Below are 26240 nucleotides of genomic sequence, written 5' to 3'. Positions count from 1 at the left end.
CTGCATATGAGAAATTGCCTCCTTTTTTATTTTTATTTTTTATTTTATGAGATCTTTCCCTTGGAAAGATGCCTTTGGACTGCAGTTTGATTAAATTTGGGAGACAGATTTTGCTGCCCCATAATCCTAGAATTTCTCACAGTGCTAACTACAGTGAAGGTGTGATAGAGGCATAGATGTGAAAGGGTAAGTAAATCAAATGGTCCTAGGATTGCATCCTGAAATTGCTGCTAATTACCTGCATGGTTTTCTAAAGGATACATTAGTCTTCTGATCTCTTCTTTCCTAATCTGTACATGGAGATAATAATACCTTATTCATAGGGTTATTTTGGTGTTTTAAGGAATTAATGGCTGTAAAGTATTTGCACAGAGTAGGTACAATCAACAGTAACTATTATAATTTGTCTTGTACCTCCTAGGATTTTACAAGAATATATATATATATATATATATATATATATATATATATATTTAATCCTCACCCGAGGACATTTTTCCATTTTTTGTTCAGATAGAGTGGGAGGGAGAGAGAGGAAGAGAGAGAAAGAGAGAAACATTGACGTGAAAGGGACACATCGAGTGGCTGCCACCCACACGACCAACCAGGGCCGGGGACAAACTGCAATCAAGGCATGTGCCCTTAGCGGGAACCGAACCCAGGTCTCTCTGGACCGCAGGCTGACGCTCTAACCTCTGAGCCAAACTGGCCAGGGCATACAAGAATATTGTAATGATAACACAATAATGAATGGACAAAGTCCACTAGTCACCAAATACTAGGTTCTGCTGTGTAAATAATAAAGTAGATGTTTGAAGAAAGGAAGATAAGTATGAACTCAAGTCTACAGTCAAGTTGTGATGGCAGAAGTTAACCTCTGAAGTCCGAGTAAACTTAGGTTGGTGAAAAGCAGATATTTTCTTGGTACCTTTGACATTCGTCCAGCCATTCGGCTTTTATTTTTCCCTTTCTTTGGTTAGAGATGAATGTTCTCTAGTAGCTCATGATCTAGTGGGAGCAGTAATAACGAAGAGACCCTTACAGGTTCTCTAGGTACTAATGGCGTACTCTAGGCATGATGTGGGTGGTGATGGGGTGGGTTGGGAGGTGTTGATAGGAGCTCCTTCTGAGGACTTCTGAGGATATCACGACTGAGGGGAGGACTTTGCAGAATGAATCAGCAAAGCAGACAAGGTGAGCAAAAGCATTTTAAGTAGAAAGGGTACAGAGACCCCAAATGTAGAGTATGATTAGGGAGCTGCAGAATATTATGGCATGGCTGAAACTTCAGATGGCTGATGAGAATGGGGGCTGGAGAAATGGGAGGTTCAGATTATGGGGCTGTCTGGTTTGACCAGTTGTGAAGTTTGAACTTTATTATTATTGCTTCCTATCCATTGTTCTAAAAATGATTTAACTTTAAACTGATTCTGTAGGTCATAGAAGCCATTATATAAATGGATGTAACATGGTGAGATTTGTATATTAGAAAGCCAGGGAGTGAGACAGCTGCCAGACCAATTTGGGAGGTCATCATATATAACTGGTCAAACAGGGTTCTGAACTAGTGCGTTGCAGTTGGAGTGGATCCATTCTCTTACTCACCTACTCAGGCTCCATCAAGCCAGGATGTCAGTGATCTATCTGTTGGGGGTGGCAGGAACGGCACCAGGTGATAGACCAGAGGGGTCAGACTGGACCTGGGTTCAGCAATCTTACTACTTGAGTTCTGACTAGGAAAGAAGTCAGAGCTAAGACTCAAAACTATAAGAGATCGTTATTTAGAAAATCACAGGTAGAATTAATTCGTAGAAGAAATGGGCTGTGGAAACAAGTTATAGAGGTAGAGGAAGGGCCTTTGGAGCTTAGAAGTGAGGAAAGGAATGCACGGGGGGGGGGGGGGGGGGGGGAGAAAGGGAAAGGCACAGTGTGGTCTAGGGAGGGGGAGAGTGCTGGGTCCTCTGTTCTAAGGGCTTTAAGGGTGGAGATTTCAAGGGAGATCCAAGGGGAAGATCTCAATAGAATATTCAGTAGCTTCCCAAGTGTGCTGTTTGAGGGTCAGTGTTTCCACTGATTGATTGGTTGGTGCCAGGGCAGGGGGTCATTATTCAATGCAACTGGTCCTGAGGTCAGCCAGTGGTGTTACTTGTCTGGTTTTGCTGCTTTTCTGGGCCTTGGGCTGAAATACAACTGAGACCTCTAGGGAAGAAAGTTCAGGGGGTCCAAACCGAAAGACCAGTGATATTCTAGGAGAGGAAAGGTCACCCTGGGAATGAGGTCCCACCTTACAATTGTTATTTGCTAGGTACCCAGGGCTTTCTGCTCTGGTGACCTTCTGTACTTGGCCCAACGTCCTTGCTCTGCTCATGTCTGTCTAACTGCCTGCCATATATCCACCCACTACCCATCTTCATTGCCCACTCACCCCTTTCCACCCACTCACCCATCCACTCATTCACCCAACTACCAACCTAGTCAGCCAACCAGCCATCTGTTCAATCACCCAAACCCCATCACTCCCCACCCATCAAACCAATCAGCAATCCATTCATCATTTATTCAGCTCCTGCTCTGTCCCAGACTCTTGTAGCAGTTGCTTGTAATACTGTGATGAGCAAGGCCAGGGCATTTCAGCTCTTCTGGAGATTGCAATCTAGTTGGGGAGGCAGACATGAAAATCCCACAAATGGGTTTATTTAGAGGCTGAGGGAAGTGCTCTGGAAGAAATGCAAAAAAGCTTCTATAAAAACCTATACGTAATACAGAGACTTGGCTAGGGAGAAGGGCCCAAGAAATCTGTCTGGAGGAGTGACAGCCAAGCTAAATCCTGAAGGATTCAAGGAATATTAAGAGTTGACAGTGACTGACAAGATGGAAGAATGGGTGACAACTCCTGGGTGGCTGGGGGATGGGCTGGTTAACATTGTTTTTGGCCACTTTTAAAATAATCCAGAATGTAGTATTCACTATACTCGAACTTGCTGGATAGACTACGGGGGAATTGGTGTGGAGTCATGGGCATGTTGCAGTGGTCCCGGCTCTTTCTCATTTGATGGTTTCCCCATATCTGTTTCTTTTCTTTCTTATCTGAGAGAGAGTGAACTGACCCCTGGGAACCTCTTCTTTTATCTATAACAGACCATTAACTAGACATTAGTCTATTGATAGAGTTCTATCCACCCTTCTTGATTGATTATTCTCAGTGTTTAAACATTGCTGGGTATGTGCCAAGCCTTGTACTAGACCAGCAGTTCACAAAGTGTTTGGTTTTTAGGGACCCCTATACTATTAAAAACATTTTTTATTGATTGATTTTTTTTTGGGGTGGGGTGGGGGGAGAGAAGCATCAAAATTGATCCGCTGCCTCCTGCATGCTCCCTACCGGAGATCGAACCTGCAACCCGGGCATGTGCCCTAACTTGGAATTGAACCAGCAACCTCTTGGTACATAGATTGACGCTCAACCACTGAGCCATACCACCCGGGATTAAAAATTATTGAGGACTTCTGAAAGCTTATGCTTTTGTGGGTTATATCAATATATATTTACCACATTAGAATTAAAAAAACATTTAAAGCATAAGAATACATAAGCGCACATTCTTTCAGCCATCAGAATGATTCGTCATCACACTCTTGTAGCCTCTGGAAAACTCCACTGTCCGCTCATGAGAGAATGAGAATGAAAAAGGCAAATAATATCCTGGTATCTTACGAAAATAGTTTGACCTTGAAGACATCCTCTATCCCCCTCAAACCTTTAAAAGCCACTGGGGATGCATGCTGGGAATACAGTGATGCACGAATCAGAACGCGGTCTTTGCCTCTGTTGGACCGGGTCTTGTAGTACTATGCTATGGAAGCCTGTGCTGAGAGTTGGACTAGAAGGAGTTCATCGTGGCTGCCTGTTAATATTCCTTTGCTAGAATGAAACCAGAGTTTGCTTTTCTCTGTGTGGCTTCAGTGTGATGTGATTTCATCCACTTGTTTCTTTTGAGAGGCATTTATAGCTGTTCTCAAGTCCTTTTCCTGTATGATTTATAGGAAGTTAAGGGTATCCTTTCTTTGCATGCCTGTTAGAGAGCTCCCTAGATCAGGTACTGAACTGGGTTTGTCAAGCTTTGGAAATGCAAATAGGGCAGAGCCATGAGACATGCAGGGGGCTCAGAGGAAGCATCAGTTTGCAGGAGAATGGAGGCTGAATTAAAAGCAGGACTAATTGTAAAAGAGGGGAAAGGCGACACTTGAGAGTTGAGGACTTGAGTGAAACAAATAGAACTGCTCATTTGATGTCATCTTGTTATCTCAGGATGAGGCCTCTGGCCTCAGACAGTGAGTGCCATTACATTATGTGCTGGTTACCACCCCTTCTCCCATCCTCCTTTGAAATGAGGTCCAAATTAGAGTTGTGAGTATTATGCTAGGTGCAACTGGAGACTTGCTTTGCCCTCATGTGGCTGTCCTAGGAGGGGGCCTGCATTATTGTGCAGACTGTTTGGTAGTTGAGCCACAGAAATGAGGCCAGTCTGTTTTGCTCTGTCTCTGTTTTATTGTAAAGAGCATGGTGATATCAGAGGGCTTTCTTACTTCAGGTCCTTCTGACTTGATGACAAGGTTATTTCCTTTATTTCTGCCTGTAAATTGTGGCAGTGTATTCAATTTCAGGGAATCTGGGATGGATGAATTCTTCAGTGTTGAGAATCTGCTAATAGTGCCCCTGCATACAGCCCTGGGCAGTAGCGGTTTCATTCTTCAAAGGGCCTCAGGAGGAGTCACAGGGATTGTCAGTTACAACGGTGTTGCCCACACTGAAAAGACAGAAGGATATGAGAGAGAAAGCATCTCACTGTCCATTTCTTTAACAAATCCTAAATAAGAAATGAGAAAACCTGAACAAATCAAACCTTATTTGCTCCTAGCTGGGTTAAATCATACTTTATTTTGTTAAAATTCAGGTGGATAGCAGTTTCATCTCCTTAGCCAGCATTCTCATTGCTTTTTCTCCCACTGTGGGTGGGAGAAGATAATGAAATTCAACAGAAAGTACATGTAGTTTGAGAAGCGTCAACCAGATCCTTTCGATTTGTTGCCAGTTAGTCATTTAAAAAAGTTTTTTTCTCTGTTACATGCATAATTTCTTCTTTGAAACCTCTCAGTTTCCTAGACAGGTCCTAACTCCAGTGTCTGAGGAGACAGGTGGGGTGCAGCTGACCAGAGTGGGCCGGGTGGGGCAGTGGCAGGGCGTCCCCCCTGCTGTCTTGTCTGGTGTAATGGGTCACAGGAGTGCCCTGTACTTCCATACTTCAAGAGAATCAGAAATCCAGATTTTTGTGTGAAATCTTCTGATTATTAAAATACTGACAACTAATTAAAGAGTTTTAGAGTGCAGAATGCAACAGTCCTAGCCCTGAATGCCGTGGTAAAACTTCTGGTGCAGAATGAATGTTTAAAAATCTTTCCCCTGTATAAAACTTTATTTACTTTAGATCATTTTTTCTTACCACTTTCCTACAATATTAGTGTTTTTAATATTTTTGGGAGGTAACACCTTTTAGTGTTCTTCGCTCACTTCAGAGTTGTGCCCCCAGCACAACTTCGATGGATGCTTACAGAGACTGGTCCTTTCCTGGTGGCCACAAAGATCAGGAAGGAGGGGCCGTGGGAGATGGGGGCTCCTAATAGATAAGGTATAGCTCTCAAGGGGCTTCTGTGAACTGTGCTGGTAGTGCTAAGGACAGTGTTTGGTTTGTGTAAGCTTTTCCATCACTACACATCACGTCCACCCTCTGCATTGTGGTCCCCTCTGTGGTAGGAAGAGCAGGCAGGACTCAGTCCGATTTTCCTCATGGGTAGACTGGTTCAGTGGTTATCGAAACACCGATCAGTTAGAGATCCAGAACCTCAACCTGCTCATGGGCCTCTGGCATGCTTGGCCGCGCTGCTCTAGTTCTGTACATGCTGCCTGCTTTCTTTGCTGGTGGTTTTGGTGGCCTGCGTGGTATTTTTACCTTTCTCTCATGTGACTTAGCCTAGGTCCATGTCATGGTTTGTTTTCTCCTTTGGGCTTTGGTAGTGACCTCTTATTATGCAGGAGCCCCAGGTTGACCCTCTGAGACATTTAATGGATGTTAAAAAACAAACTTCAACTGAGTAAATGTAAAGGTCTTGGACTTTCTTTACCAATTCATGACAGCAATGTTCCACCTCGGAAGTAGAAAGGAGCTCCGAGGAGCCTGGAAATGAAGGGCTTTTACAGGCAGAGCAGGTGGGACAGGGAAGCTACAGCAGTGTTTCAGGTACCAGTTGCCTTTCCTTAGAGGCTGGGATGGCAGGCAGGGTTCTGTGGGCAGGTTCCCTTACTGGTGTTGACCAGGAAACTCCAGACTGACTGGTTTAAGACTTCGTTCTTGGGAGAGGCTGACACTGTAGGTGGGTTAGGTATTAAGTGTTCGTTTGCTGACCTGGGGCTTAGTATACGTGACTTCACTGGGACCTGTTGTTCCCTTTTTTAACATGGAGAGGTGGAGAAACCAGGAGGTTAGGACACTGGCTTTATGTCTCAACTGATAGCTTCTCATCCCAGAGAGTCAGGTCTAACTGGTGTGGGGTACAGTGGGGCATCAGGAATGTTATTTTATTTTAGTTAATTAATTAGTTTTTAATACTCACCCAAGGATATGCTTTAATTGATTGAGAGAGAGAAAAACATTGATGTGAGAGAGAAACATTGATGGGTTGCCTTTTGTACGTGCCCCAACCGGGAATCAAACCCACAACCTAGGTATGTGCCCTGACCTGAAATTGAACCCGAAACCCTTTGGTGAACTTGACAGTGCTCCAACTAACTGAACCACCTGGCCAGGGCGGCATCAGGGATATTAAAGCCCCCAGGAGATACTGTGTGTGGTCATCTTGGAGAACGAGCTGGATTCCTTGCTGGGAGTTTGATTTACTAGACACTCTCCAGGTTCTGGATGCCCCGGATAAAGGTCAGCGCGCTTTCTTTCTGATGCTGTTTCCCAGGTGATGAGAAAAGGAAACTCTGCCTAAGTGGAGAGTGTGGCTTCTCCCTCCTCTTTTGTCTCTTTGCTGCTCTGTGAGTTACATTGCTACTCAGAAAGCACAGTGAGGAATGGCATTCTGTGTCCGACAGCGTAGTCTGAAGAGGTGAGAAAAGGCAGAGGGGAGCAGCCCTTCGACAAGCTGGGCTGTTGAGCACTGAGGAAGGCAGTATGGCTCCGCCTGGTGTTCTGAGAAGGTCCTGGAAGAGACCCTTTTGGTGACCTGTGCCCTTCTCTCCCAGGCTACACAATGTGGCTGTCATTAGGCACTGATTGGGCTTCCAAAATCAGGTCTCTCCTTGGTCTGGTCTCCCATCCCACCCCAGAAAGGGCTTTTATAGCTTGTTTGTTCTTACCCATGTGGGCTGATTGAAGGGCAAGAGCATAATTATACATTTCTGTATCCCCTAAGAGAGCCTTGTAAAGGGGAGACATCTGCATTTGTCCATTGGCGCACTCCTGCCTCCGGCTGCTGGTGCTCTCTTTAATTAACCTAGGAGTGAACATGGCATGCTTGCCCTGGGGGAAGCAAGGGAGAGGGCTGCCAGGCACAGTGCAGAACAGTGTCAAATAAGAAACAGTCAAACCTATAGAGAACTTTTGTGAGTTTATTTGAGCCAAACTGTTAACAGTTGGGTTGAGATAATGATCCGGATAATGACAGTTTTGCACCTTGTTTTATACAGTACAACCAAAAGAGAAGACACAAGTGGGATACATGAAATCCATTGGTGATAGATCAGGGAGATGGGAGAAAGCAAAGCCGAAAACCTCTGGGATTGGATGAAAAGTAAAATGATAGACACATACATCTTTAAATAGTTGGGTACAGGATAGTTAACAGTCAACAATTAACTCAGTAACAATGAGGGGATTTGTGGTCTCCACAGAGTGGGGACTGTGCTTTGAGGGGTCTGGAAAAAAGGAAAATTACTTTGACATTTCAAAGATACGTTTTTGTAGATGCAAAAGGACAATAGACAGGCTTAATGAAGGTAAAGATTGACCTTTGTCAGTGAAGATGCCAGTCTAGGACATGACTATCTGCCTTAAACTGCTTTTAGTAAAAAGTCTTAATTTCAGACCATCCCTTGTGGTTACTCTAGGTCTCTGAGTTTGCAAGGTCGCCACGCAGGCCTTCCCCGAGCTTGTCAGGTTAGCACGTGGCCCCTTTTTGTCCATGAAAGCATGTGTTACTTATCTTCAAGTTGGACATTCAGTACATAGTCAGAATTACCAGATATAATTCACAGGCATTTACAAGTAAGTGAAATCATCTTAAAGATTCTGATATTCTTACCTTTTTAATGAACGATGACCTTTGGACTGTGTTGATGCAGATAAAGCATTCATAAACAAAACCTATGAAGATCACCTCTGTGCTGGTTCTTTATTTTCTTGAGAGTTGGCTAGAAAATTTGGTAAAATATATTTTCTGGATTCCCTGCATTTCCACCCATTTTGGGAAAGCACTGGACAGGTTTTGTGAAAGTAAATCTCCCCACCAGAATGTAAGCTTCAAGAGGGCAGAGCTTTTTTTTGTTGGTTTTGTTCATGGGTGAATGTTGACCGCCTCCAACAGTAGAGACACAAAAGCATTTGTTAAATGAATGTGTGGATCTTGGATTTGTGGTGGAAATAAGCACATTGATTGTCTGTGGTACACCTGGTCTTGTGTCACCTGCTTTCTTCTGTTACATCTTTCAGCAAAAAAAAAAAAATGATGTATCAGGATAGCTTAATCCTCACAGCATTGCTGCATAGTAGTTCTTTTTAGCAGCTGTGTTTGATAGGTTTTATTCAGTAATTTTACAAGTGAGGAAGGCTTGGCAAAGTTAAATAAGGTGCCAAAGTCACAGAGTGATTGAGAGTCAGGATTAGAACCCAGACCCCCAAAGCCTAGTGTTTCCCCCCATGATTACTAAACCAGTCTGCTTGGCGACATCAGGTGCTGTGCTTGGTAAAAAAGCTACATTAGACCATGATTGCATCTTATTCCACTCTGACTTGAAGGAAAGTCTTTTGAGGGAAAAGTTCTGCAATTTAGTATTTTGAAGCATATCTTTCTTCTATCTGGTATATTTGGCTGGCAATGTAGTAAAAGGAATCAATTTTCTTTTTATAGGCCAGCTATACATTTTTTTTTCAAAAGCTGTCACTGAGAACATTTTTCTAAAACAGATAAATCTGGAAGGGTTGTAGTGATGGTGTGGGTAAGAGCAGAGAACACGCATTTCTTTGTCTTTCATGGCACTGCAGCACTAAACTAGAATATCTTGGGGCATTCAATAGTTGGTTTAATGTCTAAATATAGGAAAACAAAAGGAAGTATTAGTAAGTGTTCTTATGTTCTCAATATTTATATTTAGACCAGCCCTCTTAAACTTCCACTTTTCTTCTAAGAATATGTTGTTTCTGTGTTTTGGAGAGCACATTGAAGAAATCTGGCCATATGCACATCCTTTTTCCCTCCTCTCTGTGTCTCAAGAGACCATCCTGTGCCTTGGTCCTGGAGTCAGAGGCACAACTGCAGGTCTGTGGGAAGAGCTGAGCTTCATTTCTGTTTTTGGAGTTAATATCTGCCAAGTTAACTGATATTTATAGGAAAACACATCTACAGTTAAAAATTGGAAATGTATGTAATAGACTTTTTTTAATCCTCATTCGAGGATATGTTTACTGATTTTAGAGAGAGAGGAAGAGGGAGAGAGAGAGAGAATGAGAAACATCCATGTGAGAGATAAACATGGTCCCATACACGCCCTGACTGGGGATTGAACCCACAACCCTTTTGGTGCATGGGACAATGCTCCAGCTAATTGAGCCACCAGGCTGGGGCATAATATATTTTGAAGCATTAACTTTAGTTTAGTGGTTGAGTTAAAGAATAATGTCTTATTTTTAGTTCAACTGTTTATTCATTCTTTGAGTGCTTATTCATTCTTTCATCCAGGCGCTCAGCTGTATGGAAGGACTGCTGGGCATTGTGGATATATGAAAGGGAGGGCACTATCTCCGCCCCCAGGAAATGGCTAGACTGGTGGGGAAGACAAACATGTTGCCCAACAGTAAACAGAATATGGAAACTGTTGTGTGTTAAGGAACATCACATCGAAGATATTGAGTGGGGGGCATTTGGGAAGGCCTCCTTGAAGAGGATACATCTTTAAGGGCTTTGAAGGAAAACTGAGAGGGAGGAGAAAAGTATATTTCAGGCAGAGGCACCAGTAAGAGAGTCTTTGTGAGTTCTGAAAGGAGGAGTACTTTGGAGTGGGATGAGGGAGCTTGGGTGACTATGTGCCCTGTGTAGGGAGTTAATATTCATATGGATTCTGTAAGTGTGCTGACTGGCCCACTGTGTTCCCGTGGGAGCCCAAGCTTATATAACCCCTGCGTTCAGGAGGATGTAGCTGAAATCACGTTAGGGGACTAGCCATTCTCTGTGGCTTTGAAGTATTTATCTCTTGCTTAATTCTTCTAACCTTTCACAATGCTGACCTGGTAGTAGCCACTTTGTAAACTCCTGGAGCCTCAGTTTCTCTGTGTGAGACGAGATCATGGGTTAGGTCTCTTCCTCTCTTCTGAGTTCATCCCCTTTCTGTCAAGTGTTCTGTTTCCCTGAGCATCACTTTGGCTCTCTAGTCCTTCACCATCTTGGCCCCAGTTGTTCTCACAGAATATTCAAAATTACCAGAGAAGATGTCATTATCATCTTTAGTCTTGAGCAAAATTTAGTTATTTATGGATTTGGGCTCAAATTTTGTAATGTTTGAAGTTCTTCATCTTTCTACCATCTTTTCTCTGCTGGAACCAGGCTTACACGACAGAACTAAGCCTAATGCCCTGAGTAAATTAACCTCACTCCTATGCTTCTAGATGCTACTAGCTGTGAACCTCATTTAAGTCCATACTCAACAATGTGTGTATTATCCCTCTTTCCATTTTACCACAAACTGGACTGTAGTTTTCATGCTGTTTTACCCACCTTGCTCTTTCCTCCACTTCATGGCGTCTCTCAGTGACCTTGGTGGTCTAGGGCTCAGGTGGGAGGCCCCAGGTGGAAGGCAACACTGGTAACCCAGAAGGCACAGTCCCATTCTGGACTTTTGTCTGAAGTTGGGAACAGGTGGGTTGGGCTTCATTTAGAGGGTGGGCCAAGACCACCTAGTGAAGCACCATCTCAGAGCTGAAAGGCATTTAAGCTTCCATACTCTTTATAGCGTCCCAGCTCCACAGAGGTGAGGTGGGGATCACAGACCTACTAGGGCAGTGGCTTTCAGGCCTGGTTGGTTGTCAGCATCTGGGAGGTTAAATATACAGATTTCTGGTCCCCTGTTCTGCGATTCTCACTTGGTGGGTGTGGGTTGGGCTTTTCAGATGATTCTGCTGATCAGCAGGGCTTGGGGATACAAATCTGGCCCCGTCGTCTTCGGGATACATCTCCACTCTCACCCTGGCCCAGTGTCTCCTCACTGGGCCGTTGCTCCACTTGTACCCCTCTGGGGTCTGTGCACAGCAGCTAGAGGGATTGTTTAGAAACAGAGGTGTGGTTATGCTGCTTCCCTGTACCCAGAACCTTCCCGTGGCCATGGCTTCAGGTCACATTTTAGTTCCAAAGCCTTAGCCATTGAACCAAGGCTTCTAAGGCCTGACGTAGTGTGACCGCTGCCTCCTTCTCTGGCTCCATCTTCCATTTTGATTCCTCTCTCCCCTGCAGTCACACAGGCCTTCCCACTCTTCCTCCAAACCTCTGCCTGGTTCCTGCCCACAGGTCAGTACTCCTGCTGTTCTCTTTACCTAAAGTGCTCCCCTAGATGTTTGCTTGGCCCTCAGCCCTGTTCTGGTCAGGTCTTTGCTCACAAGTTCAGTCTTTTCTGACTACTTGTCTCCCCTGCCTCTGCCTTGGCCACCCTTTCATTTCTTTATAGTATTTAGTAGTACGTAAAATGTTATTGTATTTATTTTTCTAAGCCCCTCACTGAAATGCAGATTCCAGGAGGACTCTGTATCCTTTACCACTCTTCCCTCCACCAAGAGTATTATCTGTCATGTCAAAGGTACTCATTAAATATTTATGGACTGAATGAATACATACATCTCCCCATAGTGACTCAGCTAAGGATTTGTTAGCTTCCAACTAAATTTCCTCAGTGACAGTTCTACACATCTCAAGACAACTCATTTGTATGGAGAAATTTCTGATTGTTAGTCAGCTGGAAACAAATAAAAAGTATCTGCCTTCTTTCTTGCCCATCGCTCTCTGCTGGGGAGTTGGGATGGCTGCCACTTGTCAGAAAGCCCTACGGCATGAATGAATTCAAGGGGAGTGGTGTGGTGGACCTCGTGCCTGCTGCCCAGATCTTCCTTTGCTGAAGCTTGTTGCCCAGCTGCTGGAGTGCTATTCGCTTGGCCTTCACTGTCGGCCTCTCAGGGGCCCAAGACCACCACTTCCCACAGTTTGTGACTGCTCATTGTCGGCATACAAAGACCTGGTCACCTTGTCTCATTCTGGGCAGCTTGGAAGGGCCACTGTAGCTCCAGGACTGCCGTGGGGTCTGCTGAGGCTATATTTAGGTCTGAGCCCCAGCTGCACTGCTCTGCCCAGTCCTGCTTCTGTCTCACCCTCTCTCCAGGTGCTGATCCCAAGGGCACACCTTAATGAGCACCCAGCATGCTGAACTCCCCCTGACTGTCGCCTCTCTGGGATCCCAACCCATAACAGCTGGCTCTTTGCCTAATGTTTTAGGTTTATTACACCCTTTCTACACCATGGAAGTTAATGAAAGGCTCAGCTTAGGAGCTCCCTCCCGTTTTCTCAGGGGTCAGCGGAGGATTTCACTTAGCATGAGGTACTCATAGCATCTGAGACTGAGAGCACTATTGTCGTTGGCTCATTCAGTTCACAGTGGTAGCCCATGGGGAATGGAGTGGGGGCCATGCAGACTTCTCATTGGCTGCCATTCGATGTGGTCATGGTGCTGCTGATCTCCACCTGACTGCTGTGTGGTGAAGCACATTCTGAGGAGCTGAAATGAATTCAGGGTTATTGCCTGAAAAACCCACTCCAAAATTTTTTTCAATATCTGTCTCCCCTGGGTTTTTCTCAAAAACTGAGTTGTAGGCTTTTATGGATTCCATGAGGAGCAGCTGTGTAGTCAGCAGTCCCAGGATCTTTGAGTGCTCAGAACAGGCCATAAAGGAGAAGGAAAATATGGCTAGAGGAGATAGCCCTCCCTGAGATTTTTTGCCACACTTTAACATAAGTGAGGTGACACATATTCATGGAGCTCCGGCCCTCCATGCGGTGCTGAGGGTGTCATTGAAAACTCGGCTTAGTCACTCTCGGCTTGAGAAATGGAGGCTGATACGAGTGCATTTCACTGGAATTGCCCACTGGGTACACTCTCCTGAGGAAGAGACGGGTCGTCAGGGTTGGCAGCCAACAGTAACGTATGAGTAGTTCTCATGCAGTATTTGGGATATAGTTATACTAAAAGTTTATTTGTTTATCCGAAATTCATATTTAATTGGGCATCCTGTATTTCATCTGGAACCCTCTTGGAAGAAGAGAAGTACTGTTGGGTCAAGCAGAGGGACTGAACAAATCACTGAGCATAGGGGATCAGGGATGCTTCCCAAGAGAGGGGCTGGGCCTGGTTTTTTAAGTTGAGCACCACTTGCAGAGAGGTAGGGGAGGAGAGAGGTGTGTCTAGGCAGCGTACAGGGTACCTGTGGCAGGAGCGGTGTGGCAGCGCAAGGAGAAGGGGAGGTGTCCTCTGTGCGGCTGGACGGTCAGCAGAGGAGGGTAACACGCCAGCCCTCATTTTATACGCCATGGAAGGACGTGCACTTAGCCCTAGAGCACTGAGGAGCCACCCAAAGTTTTAATTCAGGGCCTTTTTGTCTTTTACCAGCTAAATTTATTTTAATTATTAAAGTAATATAAAATCATGCTAAAATAAATTCCAGCAGTGAAATGTGCTGTTCATTTTCTCACCTCCTGAGGTTCAGTGGTGCCCACCGCCGTCACTTCCTCGTCATCCTTTCAGGAATGTTCAGAGATGCGGTGCCCTGGTAGCTTGTGTGTGCATCGGCTGCCTTGTGTGTGCATCGGCTGCCTTGTGTGTGCATCGGCTGCCTTGTGTGTGCATCGGCTGCCTTGTGTGTGCATCGGCTGCCTTGTGTGTGCATCGGCTGCCTTGTGTGTGCATCAGCTGCCTTGCCCTGCTTATCGGCTGCAGCTGGGTCGGGTCGGCGCTCTGTTTGCTACTTGTTCTTGTTCTCACTCCACAGTGTTCCTCAGGCTACTTTCCACAGTAGTACCATGGAGGTCACACATTTTTTAAAAATAGTTTTTTACTTTTACTTTTGCTGTTGGGTGTCCTGCAATATGAAGGCAGTTAAATATTGGTTCATAGTATGTAAGTTTTAAGGTGAATATGGGGGATACTGATTTGGCTCAGTTAGGAGATCTGCTCAGTTAGGAGATCTCAGCACCGTCCAGTCGGGCTGTTGACTATGGAGTGGCCAAAAATACCATCAATGAGCAAATGAAGCTAATTTGAATTGCTGGATAATTTAAAAACATTTTCAAAATATTTGAATTAGTGTGGGGTTGTTTTTTCTAATTAAGCTTTCTCCTACTCACATATGTGAGAGCTGATACCATTTTTATCTCTCTTTCTGATTGGATATTTTACTTATTTTTCTTTCCTTCTTCCCTCCTTCCACCCCAATATTGATCTGTAACTCCATATACTTACACCAGCTGGTTCATTTGTGGCATATTATGATCTGGTTTTCAGACCTTTCAAATAAATTACTTATTTATATGAATGGACCATAATTGACTTTTTGGTTGAGAAACCCAATTCACTAAAGTGGCCAGGGAGAGACATAGTTCATTTTGCTCTATTATCAAATCAATGTTCAAATAATATTTTAGGATTATTTATTTTCTTCAATATGAGAAAAATGTCAAGATTTATTTCCCATATTTCTTAAATGTCAGAGGAAATTGACCTGAGCTGGGGAACTCTCAGTGCCTCGTGTTCTACAGTTTTCAGCTGAAGGGTTGAGACAGAGCACTGAGCAGGGATTGTGACTGTTGTCCCCTTGTGCTTGGTGGACTCAGGTGACGGGGTGTGAAGGAATCTGGGTTCTTGCTTCTCTGGGATTCTCTAGACTAATTGGAGGGATGATAGCAGCAGGAATAAAACCCATAAAAGTGGGTTAAGCGAGGTCAATGCCTGAAGAGTAGGTGAATCAAACTAGACCTGAGACAATCCTTCCTTGAGAATGTGGATGGAAAGATACCTTAGTGTGTGGGAAAGGAAGAACAAAGGATTCTGGGGGCACTAGTAAGGGACCCGGCATTAAGTAGGAGATGCACGTGGTGAGGAGTAGGCTGAGGTAAGGACCATTCATTCACCCTTTCATTCGGTCAGCCCATCACATTAAACAACCATTTTATGAGCACCTCAAAGTTGCAGGTACTGTGCCATGCCAGGGCCTGGGGGTGTAAACCCAGGTAGGCAGAGCCCTTACTCTTGGGAGTTCACAGTCTGGTGGGTGAGACAAGCAGGTGGGCCATCTAAAGAGGGATAGGCATAGGGCACGTGAAGGCTCTCCAGAGGAAGAGGAATCTCAGCTGAGTCTAGGGGAATGTTTGGGAGTTGTCCAGGCTAGGAGACAGGATAGACACAGTATTGAAGATCAATATTAGTTAGAATCAGATCACAAAGGACTTTGTATACCATGGAGAGTTGGATTTTATCCTGTAGCCTTTGAGAAGTCACTGAAGGAGTTTAAAGCAGGAGAGCCTCATGGTAAGATGTGTGTTTTGAAAGAATCACTCTGACAACAGAGTGGAGTAAGGATTGTGGATGGTAGGGGTCAAGGCTGGAGGCAAAGAGACTAGGGAGAGGTGATGGTGGCCTGACACGGACAGTGGCTGCGGAGTGGGGAGATGTGGCTGAGGTCAGTAAATAGGGGTCGATTGGATAGAACTAGGTAACAACTGAGTCTTTGGTGGTGGGGGTGAGAGAGTGGGAGGTGAGGCTGTTAGATGGACCCCGAAGTCACCTGGGAAGAAGGGAATGCCATGGCCACTCTCCAGAGGTTTGAGTAGGGTGGCTGAGCAGGATTGGTCTGTATCGGGTGGGGAACATTGGCCTGCTGGCCTCATAAGGCCCTCAAAATCAATACCAGCTAACATCACACACCTCACTAAACCAGCCTGATCAAATATAGCAGGCTATTTTTGTAAAATATTTTTTCTTTATTGATTTCATAGAGGAAGGGAGAGGGAGAGAGAGAGAAACATCAATGCAAGAGAGCATTGATTGGCTGCCTCCTGCGTGCTTCCGGCTGGTGATTGGGCCCACAACCTGGGAATTGAACCGGTGACCCCTTGGTTGCATGGGTCAACACTCAACCAGTGAACCACACCGGCTGGGCTAGCAGGCTAATTTTTAAGTTGATAATTTTGTATGGTGCTCAAATGAGGTTATAAATGTTCAAATGGCCCTTGGCAGAAAAAGATTCCCCAAGCCTAGTAGGGTGTGGAGGAAAAGAGGGGCCTGGGGCCTTCCTTCCTCCCTTTGTTTCTGAAATATGTGGAAGTTTCACCCCCCCCCCCCCCCCCCCCGCCGGAATCGGTACCAAAAATGTACCAAAGGGTCAGTTTCAACATTTAATAACTTCAGCCTTCATAACTGCTTTATGGAGATTACATTGTTTTTTTCATAAGTATTTTCAGGAACTGGAGTGATATTTGCTCTCTATGGCTAAAACTCTTGATAGCATCTTTGTTATAAATATTATACTTAGAGATTATTTTTGGAATAAAGATACATCTTTTTCTTTCAGTTTTCTTGCAAAGAAGAAAACAATCTAGGAAATTGTTATTTGGGAAATTTCCTTTCTGGAACAGATGGCCTCTATCTAATCTTGATGACCTGTGATTACTTTTAAAATGACTTCAGGCTGTTGCCAGCAACCTTACACTGATCCTGGGAAGCAGTCTGGGGTGGAAAGGGCTGGAAGCTGAGAGCTGGGCAGGTGGTGAGAATGAGGGAGTGTGGAGTGATGACACTCAGCTGGCTTCTGAGGTCCGGCTATGTCAGACATCTACTGCTCTTGTTCAGAAGCTAATGTATAATTTAAGAGCAAAGGGTGGAGATATTGTCAGCTGACTTAGGTTATATTCATATTCTTCTATGCAATTTAAAATAGAAAGGTCAAAGTACAAAGTTAGTGTTTCCCAGTGTACAAAGTATAAACATTGTGGAGTGTATTTCATGAAAGTAAATGTAAGACGAATTTTCACTCTGTCATATTAATGTAATGTCAGAGTACTTTTCAAACCTTAGTGTGCATTGGAATTACCTAGGGCTCTTGTTAAAATGAAGGTTCCCATTCAGTAGGTCTGAAGTACAGCCTGAGATCCCTAATTTCCAGTAAGTTCCCTGATGCTGCTTAGCTCTGGGCTGTATTTTGACCAACAAGGGTCTGAGCTGGGACATATTGCTTTTTGAGAAATGGAGGAAAGCTAGGGATCCTCAGAACAGTAAACCTGTCACCACCTGCAACCCCCTCACCACACCTGAGTCATACAATGTCAAAGATGTGGTGAACCCTTTGAGATCCACCTAGCATCTTCAGTTTTGATTTCAGAAGTGCTAACAGAAAGATGCTCTCATTACATAATGGTCTTTAAGTCAATATCGTTCCTAGGAAGGTACTTTTGTGGTTAGCTATAGGTTAGAATAAATGATCACGTGAGAGGCTCTGAGCTGTGGCATTACTTAACCTCTGGCTTCCAACACAAGCAGCAGACATGGTAGCAGCTGCATTGCTTCGTTTTTTTTTATAAACAAGAATTGACGCCCTGGCCGGTTTGGCTTAGCGGTTGGAGCATCGGCCTGCGGACCAGAGAGTCCCGGGTTTGGTTCCCCCTAGGGGCATGTACCAAAAAAAAAAAAAAAAAGAATTGACAAGTGCTGTGGTCACCTATCAGGGTCACTTCTAATCTTCTTAGATCCCTGGATAATTCTGTGCCCCCCTACAGATACTTCTTGATAATAGTGGTGTTCCAAAATGAGAGATATAGACAAATTAGGTTAGTGAGTGACTGGAAACAACTCACATGAAAGTGGGAGGATTTTAGATGTGGCCATGGAATTAACCTTATCCATGCAGTTCTTCTGCTGGGCAGGATGTGCTTTTGGTTGTTGAATGCTACAAAAAAATGGTAAAGTATTTGTTTCATGGCCACATGAACATGGGGTGTCCTGGCAGGCAGAAGCAGAAGAGCCTTTCATTTGTATGGTCTTTAAAGCCACTGTCCTGTTCATCCAGCCACACCCTTCTTCACACTGGCTTGGAACAGTTAAATGGGTTCTGTGTGAATGCACTATAGTTTCTGAATGGTGTTTACAACATGCTCTTTGGGTTTGGGTGTTTGGTCTCTGTTCATGTTGAGGTGGCCAGGATGCTACCAGCACCTGGTTGCTCTACCCCTGGATATTTTGAAGTAAATCCTAGACATCATATCACTTTTATTTGTAAGTATTTTGGTACGTATCTCTAAAAGGTTGAGACTTAAAAAAGTTATGATACCATTATCACATTTAAAATAGTAATAATAATTCCTTAATATCATCAAATATCTGGTTAGTGTTAACATTTCTCTACATATAATTTCAAAAAGCCTTTTCTGTTTGAGTTGAGATCCAGTTAGTTATGTCTTTAAAGTCTTTTTCAGTAGGTTACTCTTCCATCTTTATATTCCTTGCAATTTGTTGTTATCATTATGGAATAAACCAGTTCATTTTTCTGTCAGCCTCCCCTGAGGCTGGACTGTGCTGATTGCCCCCTGGCACTGTTTGTGGTTTTCCCCTAACCCCGGATTTCCTGGTGGTTCACTGAGGGACAAGACTCCTGTGGCAAGGGTGTTGGTCCTTCAGTTAGGACACACAGCATATCTGATTGTCTCCCTGAGGCTGGAGCTAGCAGCCATCGATGGTCACTTCCTAGAACCATTAATTCACCAGGGGGTGCAAAATGATGGAATTCTAAATGTTTCACTCCATCTTTATTTTTTTAGTTGGAAAACCATGAAAAAAAGAAACTTCTCAACAACTATGACAATTGTTTGGTTACTCTGGAGCACAGATTGTTCAGGAAATGTTTGGGAAATGCTTAATTCTTTCCTTTTATTTTCTAGCTTTCATAATGAGGTGATTCTTTTGATTCTCCAAAGGAGACCATTTTGTTTTAATTTTTATTTTTCAATTATGAGTTCATGAACTTTATACATTTTCTATGCATTTCTCTTGCAGTTATTATTCTTTTTGCTGCTCATCTTTGGCCAGTAGGAACTTACTCAGGTTGACTCCTGTATCCTTTTGACATGGCCTTTGTATCAGTTATCTCTTACTATGTAACAAAGTACCACAGATGTAGGGGCTTAAAACACATTTATTATTTTACAGCTTCTGTGGGTGTGGTCTGTTTCAAGATTGCACTCTAACTGCCAGGCTGCTGCCCAGTCATCTCCTGGTGTGACTGGGGAGGGACCCTTCACGCTCACCCGCATGGCTGCTGGCAGGCCTCAGTTCTTCAATACATGGGCAGCTGGCCTTCCCTATTCCGGGGCTTTATCAGCTTAGATAACGTTCATGCTAGTTTCTTCCCATTCAGATTCAGGATTATAGAGCTTTTACTTAACCTCATGAATTTTATGTTTGTATCTCCTCTGTTCTCAGTGGCACTGACATAATTACTCATGCATTATTCCACAATACACAAACAGAAATCTCAAAATGACAACACTTACTTTACCACCAAAAATACGAGTATTGAAAATGCTTTAAGATTTCTTGATAATTCTTTTTCTCTTTAGGCTGTGTCTCACTACATTATACAGTCAAATTCTCTCCATACAGTCATAATTGAGATTGTTTCTTACTGTGCAGTGCACAGTCAGGTTTATTTGCTTCAACTTATAAGTTTACATTTTAGGTTATTTTAAAATATAATGTTGGGAAACATTTTTCTCAGTCTGTTGAGATCTTGCTTCCAGGCATATCCTCTGTTTGGCTCAAACTCTATTGAATGCTTTAAAATTTTTAAAAAATTTTTATAATTTTGTTTTGTTTTTGTGTAAATTATTTTCATCATTCTAAAGATGATTTGCAGATTAAGGTTTTTTTTGTTTTTTGTTTTTTTAGAAATCTAGGTTCTATCCCTGTCCCTCCACTACATTTTCTTCTTTCTTCATAGGTAGCTTTTATTAAACATTTTTTAAAATTGATTTTTGTTATTTCACATTTATGCATTAATTGATTGGTTCTCGTATGTGCGCTGACTGGGCATAAAACCTGTAACCTTCGTGGATCTGGACGACAAACTGACCAACTGAGCTGTCCGGCCAGGGTTCCATAGGTAGCTTTTTGAAAAATACTTTGCTTGTCCTCTTATCTTTAAATACAAGTGGTAGCTCTCCTGTATACTTTTCTCTACCTTACATTCCCCACTTAACTGTAGAGTCTGGCTTCCACTCCATAGCAATGTATCAATATCTTCATTTCTGTTTCAGTGACATACACTCCATTGTACAGATATGGTAATTTATTCTAGGGAACTATACTTTTTAGGACTTCTTAACTTCCTCTTCTGAATGGATATAGAAGAAAGGTGGGAGGAGGGGACAGTGCCTCAGCTGCTTCTAGAAGCAGCACCTGGTTGTGACCACTCACTCTGGTTTTATTCTTAGGTCTCATACTGGGTAGAGGGATAAAGTGTCTTTCTTTTTATAATCAGTTGAGTGGGGCTGCATTTTTCATGATGCATTTTATTTATACTCCTTTGACATACTTTTAGACATTTTTCTAGGTGTGACAACTCATTGTTAGTCTTAGTTTTGATGGTGGTGTCTAGTATGTGTGTCTTAATGTTTATATTAGCAAGTGGGAGGAGTGGTATTATGATTGTTTTTCAAATGCCATTTGAAAACAAACTCCCATATGTAAGCAGTAAGTAACACTACTTTTTATAACAATCTTTTCTCTCCTAACTAAACTGAATTATTTGTGTTGCAGGGAAAAGGACTTAGAAGCCAAATTCATTATTCAAATGGAGAAAAGCAAAACAAAAATCACAAACTTAAAGGCAAGTAGCAACCTGGCCTTGCTCCCATTCTATGAGCCCCCATATTTGCTATAAGGACTTGTGAGTAAATAAAACGCCTCTGCTATCTCTGCACTCCTCTTTCTCAGTCTGGTTAGCCATGTCAGCTTGCTCTGGGCTTGGGCTCAGTCACGAAGCAAGAGGTGTTGTAACCCAGGAGATCGACCAAACTCAGACGCCGAGATGGGGTTTAACAAAAGGAGTTTATTGAGCTAAGTCCGCAGGCCTGCAGTGTGTCCCACACAGGAGTAACTGCGGCGGCGGAGAGCTAAAATGGCTCCTTTTTATAGGATTTTGTGAGGGGGGTTGCTACGTGTAAGCAAGCATGTTACAGAAGCGGAATTTAGCAGTTAGTTAATTACCTGTTACTCAGTTTCCCAGACATCTCAAAGGTCAAGATGTTTTCAATAGATCATCCCTGGCGCCGACCCCAGGATTCCTCAAGGGTTAGTGTTTACTTAGGGATTAGCTAGTGAAGAATGTTCTTCAGTAAATGAGTAAACTGACAACCCCTTTGGTTGTCATGACAGCCTCTGGGAGTTTGGGTCAATGGCACTGAGTTATAACAGAAGGTTGATCCTCTGTTTTCTCCCATTCCTCGTTTTATTTGATCTGAAAACCGGACCCAAGCTGTCCCTCTGGTATATGGGCTCATTGATTTAGTCTAGACCCCGGCATTTTTATCCTTTATCCTGTGGTGGATCCTTAGCCTGGCCATTGACTGTATTTTGTGAATTATTAAATAAGCTTGGCCCTAGATTTGTTTTTATTTTTAATGAAGATAATGATGTTTATAAACTTTGCAAGAGGAGCTGGTAGTATTATTCAAAATTCAGGGGATGAAAGATAAAAACACGTGTTTTTTTTTAAATAATTGGAAAAATGATTATCTAAGATGGCAAGTTTTTTCTGTTGCACTTAAAATATCCTATTTGTTTCTTTGATCAGTGAATTCATTAAGTCCCTGAATGTTTTTTAGGGAGGAAATGAAGGTGTAAAATCAATAATAAATCACATGATTTTATCGACTCATCTCCTTTCTCCTTAGATATTTGTCATAAACTGACAGGTTTGCATTTCTGAGGCCTGCTGCTCCATGGCCACGTGCAGATCAGTCTCAGGTTGGATTTCTCTTAATTTGTGACTCAAGGGACTAGACACTTTTCAAAGTGGTACAACTTGATCTCCCGTGATAGAAGCTGAGGAATGCTCCTATCTTCCAGTTGGGCCATGCCCTAGATAATTTGATAGGCCTCCTTTGAAGCTCTGGTGTCCTTTTGCCCGAGGCATTCTCCAGTGGAATGTCTTTCTTTCTCCAATGACCGCAATCCTTGTACCTTCTAGGTCTGTCTGGCTCACTCTTAGCTTTTCCTCCTTTGACCTCCCACCTCTTCTCACATTTCTGCCAGTCACCACTTGTCCCTGCCCTGCTGGTAGTTACCTTTGGTTTGCCTCATGTGTCTTGTATACTCACAGTACTGTGGTAGAAGTTTAATCTTTAAAAAATTGTATTTACTGAAACAGAGTGGGAGGACTCCTTTCTTTGTGCATAGTGGAACCTGTTTTCCTTGATTACTCTGTTGCTTTTTAGAGATTAGAAACATTTCCTCAACTGATATAACCAGAACATATGCCCAGACTTTTAACATTTTAATGATAAGAACCTTAAAAATTTTTCTTTATAATGCCTGAATTATGTTGGGATAATATGATGCTCATTGAATTTATTTAGCATGTGTCCAGGAAGCTGTGTGAGTTTTGGTGGTACATGCAGATTTTTAAACATGTTTTTTGGTTGAATTTAGGTATAGACAAGACATATACACACATTTGCAGCAATATAATATGTTTTGGGAGAGTCTAGGCTTGCAGAGGTGGGAGGAAGTATTGGATGGGTTGTCCAAGAGAAGCTTTATGGCAAAGGAAGCATCTGACCTGGAGTTTTCAGTGGAGCCACAAAATCAAACATCTCTAGGGGACTTCAGTGATACGAGGATCTGTATGAATAGCATCCCCTGAGGGGGTACAGACCCCAACTCTGGTGGTTTTGGGTATAGGGAACAGTGGAAAGCACTGAAGATGGGATAAAATAGAGTGTGGCTAGAGTGTTGGGCTCATATAAAGTAATCATGATTTAATGTGCAGGAAAGCAGTGTTGGGTCTTATCAGATTGACCCTGGATTTATTAATTTTTGGTGGCAAGGAGGTGGTGGCCCAAGGTCAAGAGGAATTAAAAGCTTCTTAGGATGTAAATATGAAAAGTAGTGATCATTGTACTATATTTTTTACAAAGAAAAGCTTTTGATTACTTGTCAACTGACAGTGCTCTTTACTTCTTCTTCTTATTATTATTATCATAATCATCTCTCTCTAGATACCAGAAGGAGGCACTGGGGACTCAGGGAGAGAACGGACCAAGACCTTCACTTATGACTTTTCTTTTTATTCTGCTGATACAAAAAGTCCAGATTATGTTTCACAAGAAATGGTAAGATCTTTTCAGAATTTTTATCATGGTTTATTTTCATATTGTGGGAAACTGCCTGCTCTAAAACTCTTAAAATATCTAATTTAAAAAAATATAACTTACATAAAATTAGTCTTTGCTAATTTAGCTTTTTGGTTGTTATATAGCACCACTTGTCTTAAGCCTGAGAATTCAGTCCCCAAAAGGTTGATTTTTTTTTTTAACCTTTAGGCATGATGATCATAACTTCTGTTTCAAAACTTTGACACTACTGTTTTGAAGGAGTTCTGCAAATAAAGCATTTTGGCGGTGGTGGGGCGGGGGGCGTTAATATGCTGCTTATCTTGGCAAATAAACCACTGAGCATTGAGTCTTGTGTGGTGCAGAGCTTTAAGAAGTAGACTTCAGCCCAGCAGTGTGGATTGAGTGTTGTCCCATGGACTGAGTGGTCTTGATTCGATTCCCAGTCAGGGAACATGCCCAGGTTACGGGCTCGATTCCCAGTGGGGGCTTGCAGGAGGCAGCTGATTGATGTTTCTCTCTCACATCAATGTTTCTATCTCGCTCAAAAAATCAATAATAATAAAAAAAATGTTTGAAAACAAACAAACAAAAAAAGTAGACTTCAAACAGGTCACATCTCCCCTGCTGGAGTGGATCATTATAGGTTCTAGAAAGAAGGATTCAAGAAAGAAAATTTGTCCAATATATTTATAGAACCTAGACTAAAACTGGATTTTGTCCAGGAAATCTGTACCGTAGGCATTTACAGTTGAAAATGTAGACCTGACATGGACAGAAAGAACAGACTCAGAAGTCCTCCCAGGAGACTGTCATACATTGACATCACATGTGAGCAGAAGGACAGGGTATTTCTCTAGGTAGGTCAAGGAGGATGTTTTAATTGAGTGGGGATAGGGAAGCACCCGTGTGGGGGGAGAACACAGGCTTCTTGGCTGAGCCTCTTCTTGGCTTAACTGCTTCAGGTCTTCATGTGCTTAAATAAGGATAAGAATTATAGCCTGTCCTGGGTTGTAATTCATGTGATGGCATCTTGTCTGGTTTCTTGCAATTTGATGTGTCCATGTACCTGAATCATTGGCACATATGTTTCCCTGACTGGGATTCAAACTGGCACATACCTAGGAACATATTAGAAATGCAGAATCTCAGGACCTATCTCAGACTTCTGAATTAGAAACTGCATTTTTTAGCATAATCCCCAGGTTCTTTACACGCACTGTAACATTTGAGAAATAAGTTGGTTTAGAAATGGATTGTGGAGGAGATTGGATTTCTGAGGCAGTGTAAGTGCTGGAGTAAGATAGGTTGTGGACTTAGAGAAGTTGTTCAAAGGAGAGGGCTGAGTGGTTGTATCCAGAAGATGTTCATTCAGCATCTGGGGAGGATAGAAAGGGCAAGAAGAATGGGAGCTGTGAAGAGAGATGAAGTGCTTGGTATGAAAGAGGCATCAGGAGAGGAAAGATGCTGCTTGAGTTTGTATTGGTGTCAGAAACTCTGCTTGGTGCTCTTGTACACTGTCTCACTCCTCACCAGAACCACATGAGGTCAGCTGTAGCTCCATTTTCCTTTGTCAAAGACTCAGTGAGTGAAAATAACTTGCGTAGGTTCATAGACCGAATCGACTTGACAGTAGCAGAGTGCAGATCCTGGGGCTGGTAATATAGGGTATAAAAGGAGCAGATTGGTATGTTATACATGACAGGTGGATAGGGCAGCCCTGTTGAATGAATAAATGAATGAGTGAGTGAGTGAAGGTAACTTGTGTGTGTAGGTAATTGGATTGATCAGTATTGGTAGCTAGGAGTTTGGTGAGGAATTAAATGTTGTACATATTGGAATCCAGATTTTGGCTTCACTGTAGGAATGGGAATGAAGTGGCTGGTATGAGGGAATTTTCTAAGGGAAAAATGCCAATTCACTGTACAGTCTTTAGAATGTCTCTAACGGAAGATGAAGGAATAGCCACAAAGATCTCCACTTCTAACTTACCTAATGAGCAGCTGTATATCCCCTTATTTAACCTGACTGTGAGGCCTTTAAGGGACAGATGGCTGTGCTGAGGGAACACCCGGGGCAGAGAGTAGAGTGGTGTGACCCCATGTCCTGGCACACTGGGCCACTCAGATAACGTTCGCTGACTGGATGGGTTCGTTTACAGAGGGAGGTTAAGTTACTGGGAACAGGTGATATTTTTGGATTCTTCAGGAGTCAAGATTAGGAAAGCAGTAACAGGTTTAGCTCTTATGGAAGATAAAAATAAATGCCCAGAATTTTAAAATAGTTTTAGATTGTGAAAGCTTTTATATGATAAGATGATTTTCATGCTTGAGTGTGTATGTGGCATCTCTTCTTAGATGCTTTGAGTTCTTTAACTTCCTAAAATAGCCTGAGATTGTTCCATTAAATTACAGAACTAAGAAAGCCTTGAGACATGTTAGTAAATACTTTTCTAGTATAACCATGTGTTAATAAAACAAGCATAGAGATAGAAAAAT

At 42.9% G+C, this 26240-nt stretch overlaps 1 protein-coding gene across 1 annotated transcript in view; it reads left to right on the top strand.

Moving 5' to 3' along the window:
* Positions 1-26240, top strand: part of KIF16B (kinesin family member 16B) — a 342743-nt gene that overhangs the window by 18079 nt on the left and 298424 nt on the right. Inside the window, exons 2-3 of the mRNA XM_036244893.1 lie at positions 21167-21236; positions 23629-23742. Coding sequence (XP_036100786.1) covers positions 21167-21236; positions 23629-23742 — 184 coding nt within the window. The remainder of the gene's footprint in view (positions 1-21166; positions 21237-23628; positions 23743-26240) is intronic.

The sequence above is a fragment of the Molossus molossus genome, unplaced genomic scaffold (genome assembly GCF_014108415.1).
Source record: "Molossus molossus isolate mMolMol1 unplaced genomic scaffold, mMolMol1.p scaffold_m16_p_6, whole genome shotgun sequence".
Classification (NCBI taxonomy): domain Eukaryota; kingdom Metazoa; phylum Chordata; class Mammalia; order Chiroptera; family Molossidae; genus Molossus; species Molossus molossus.
Note: the sequence above shows the minus strand (reverse complement) of the source record. Positions and strands in the feature narration are given on the sequence as shown.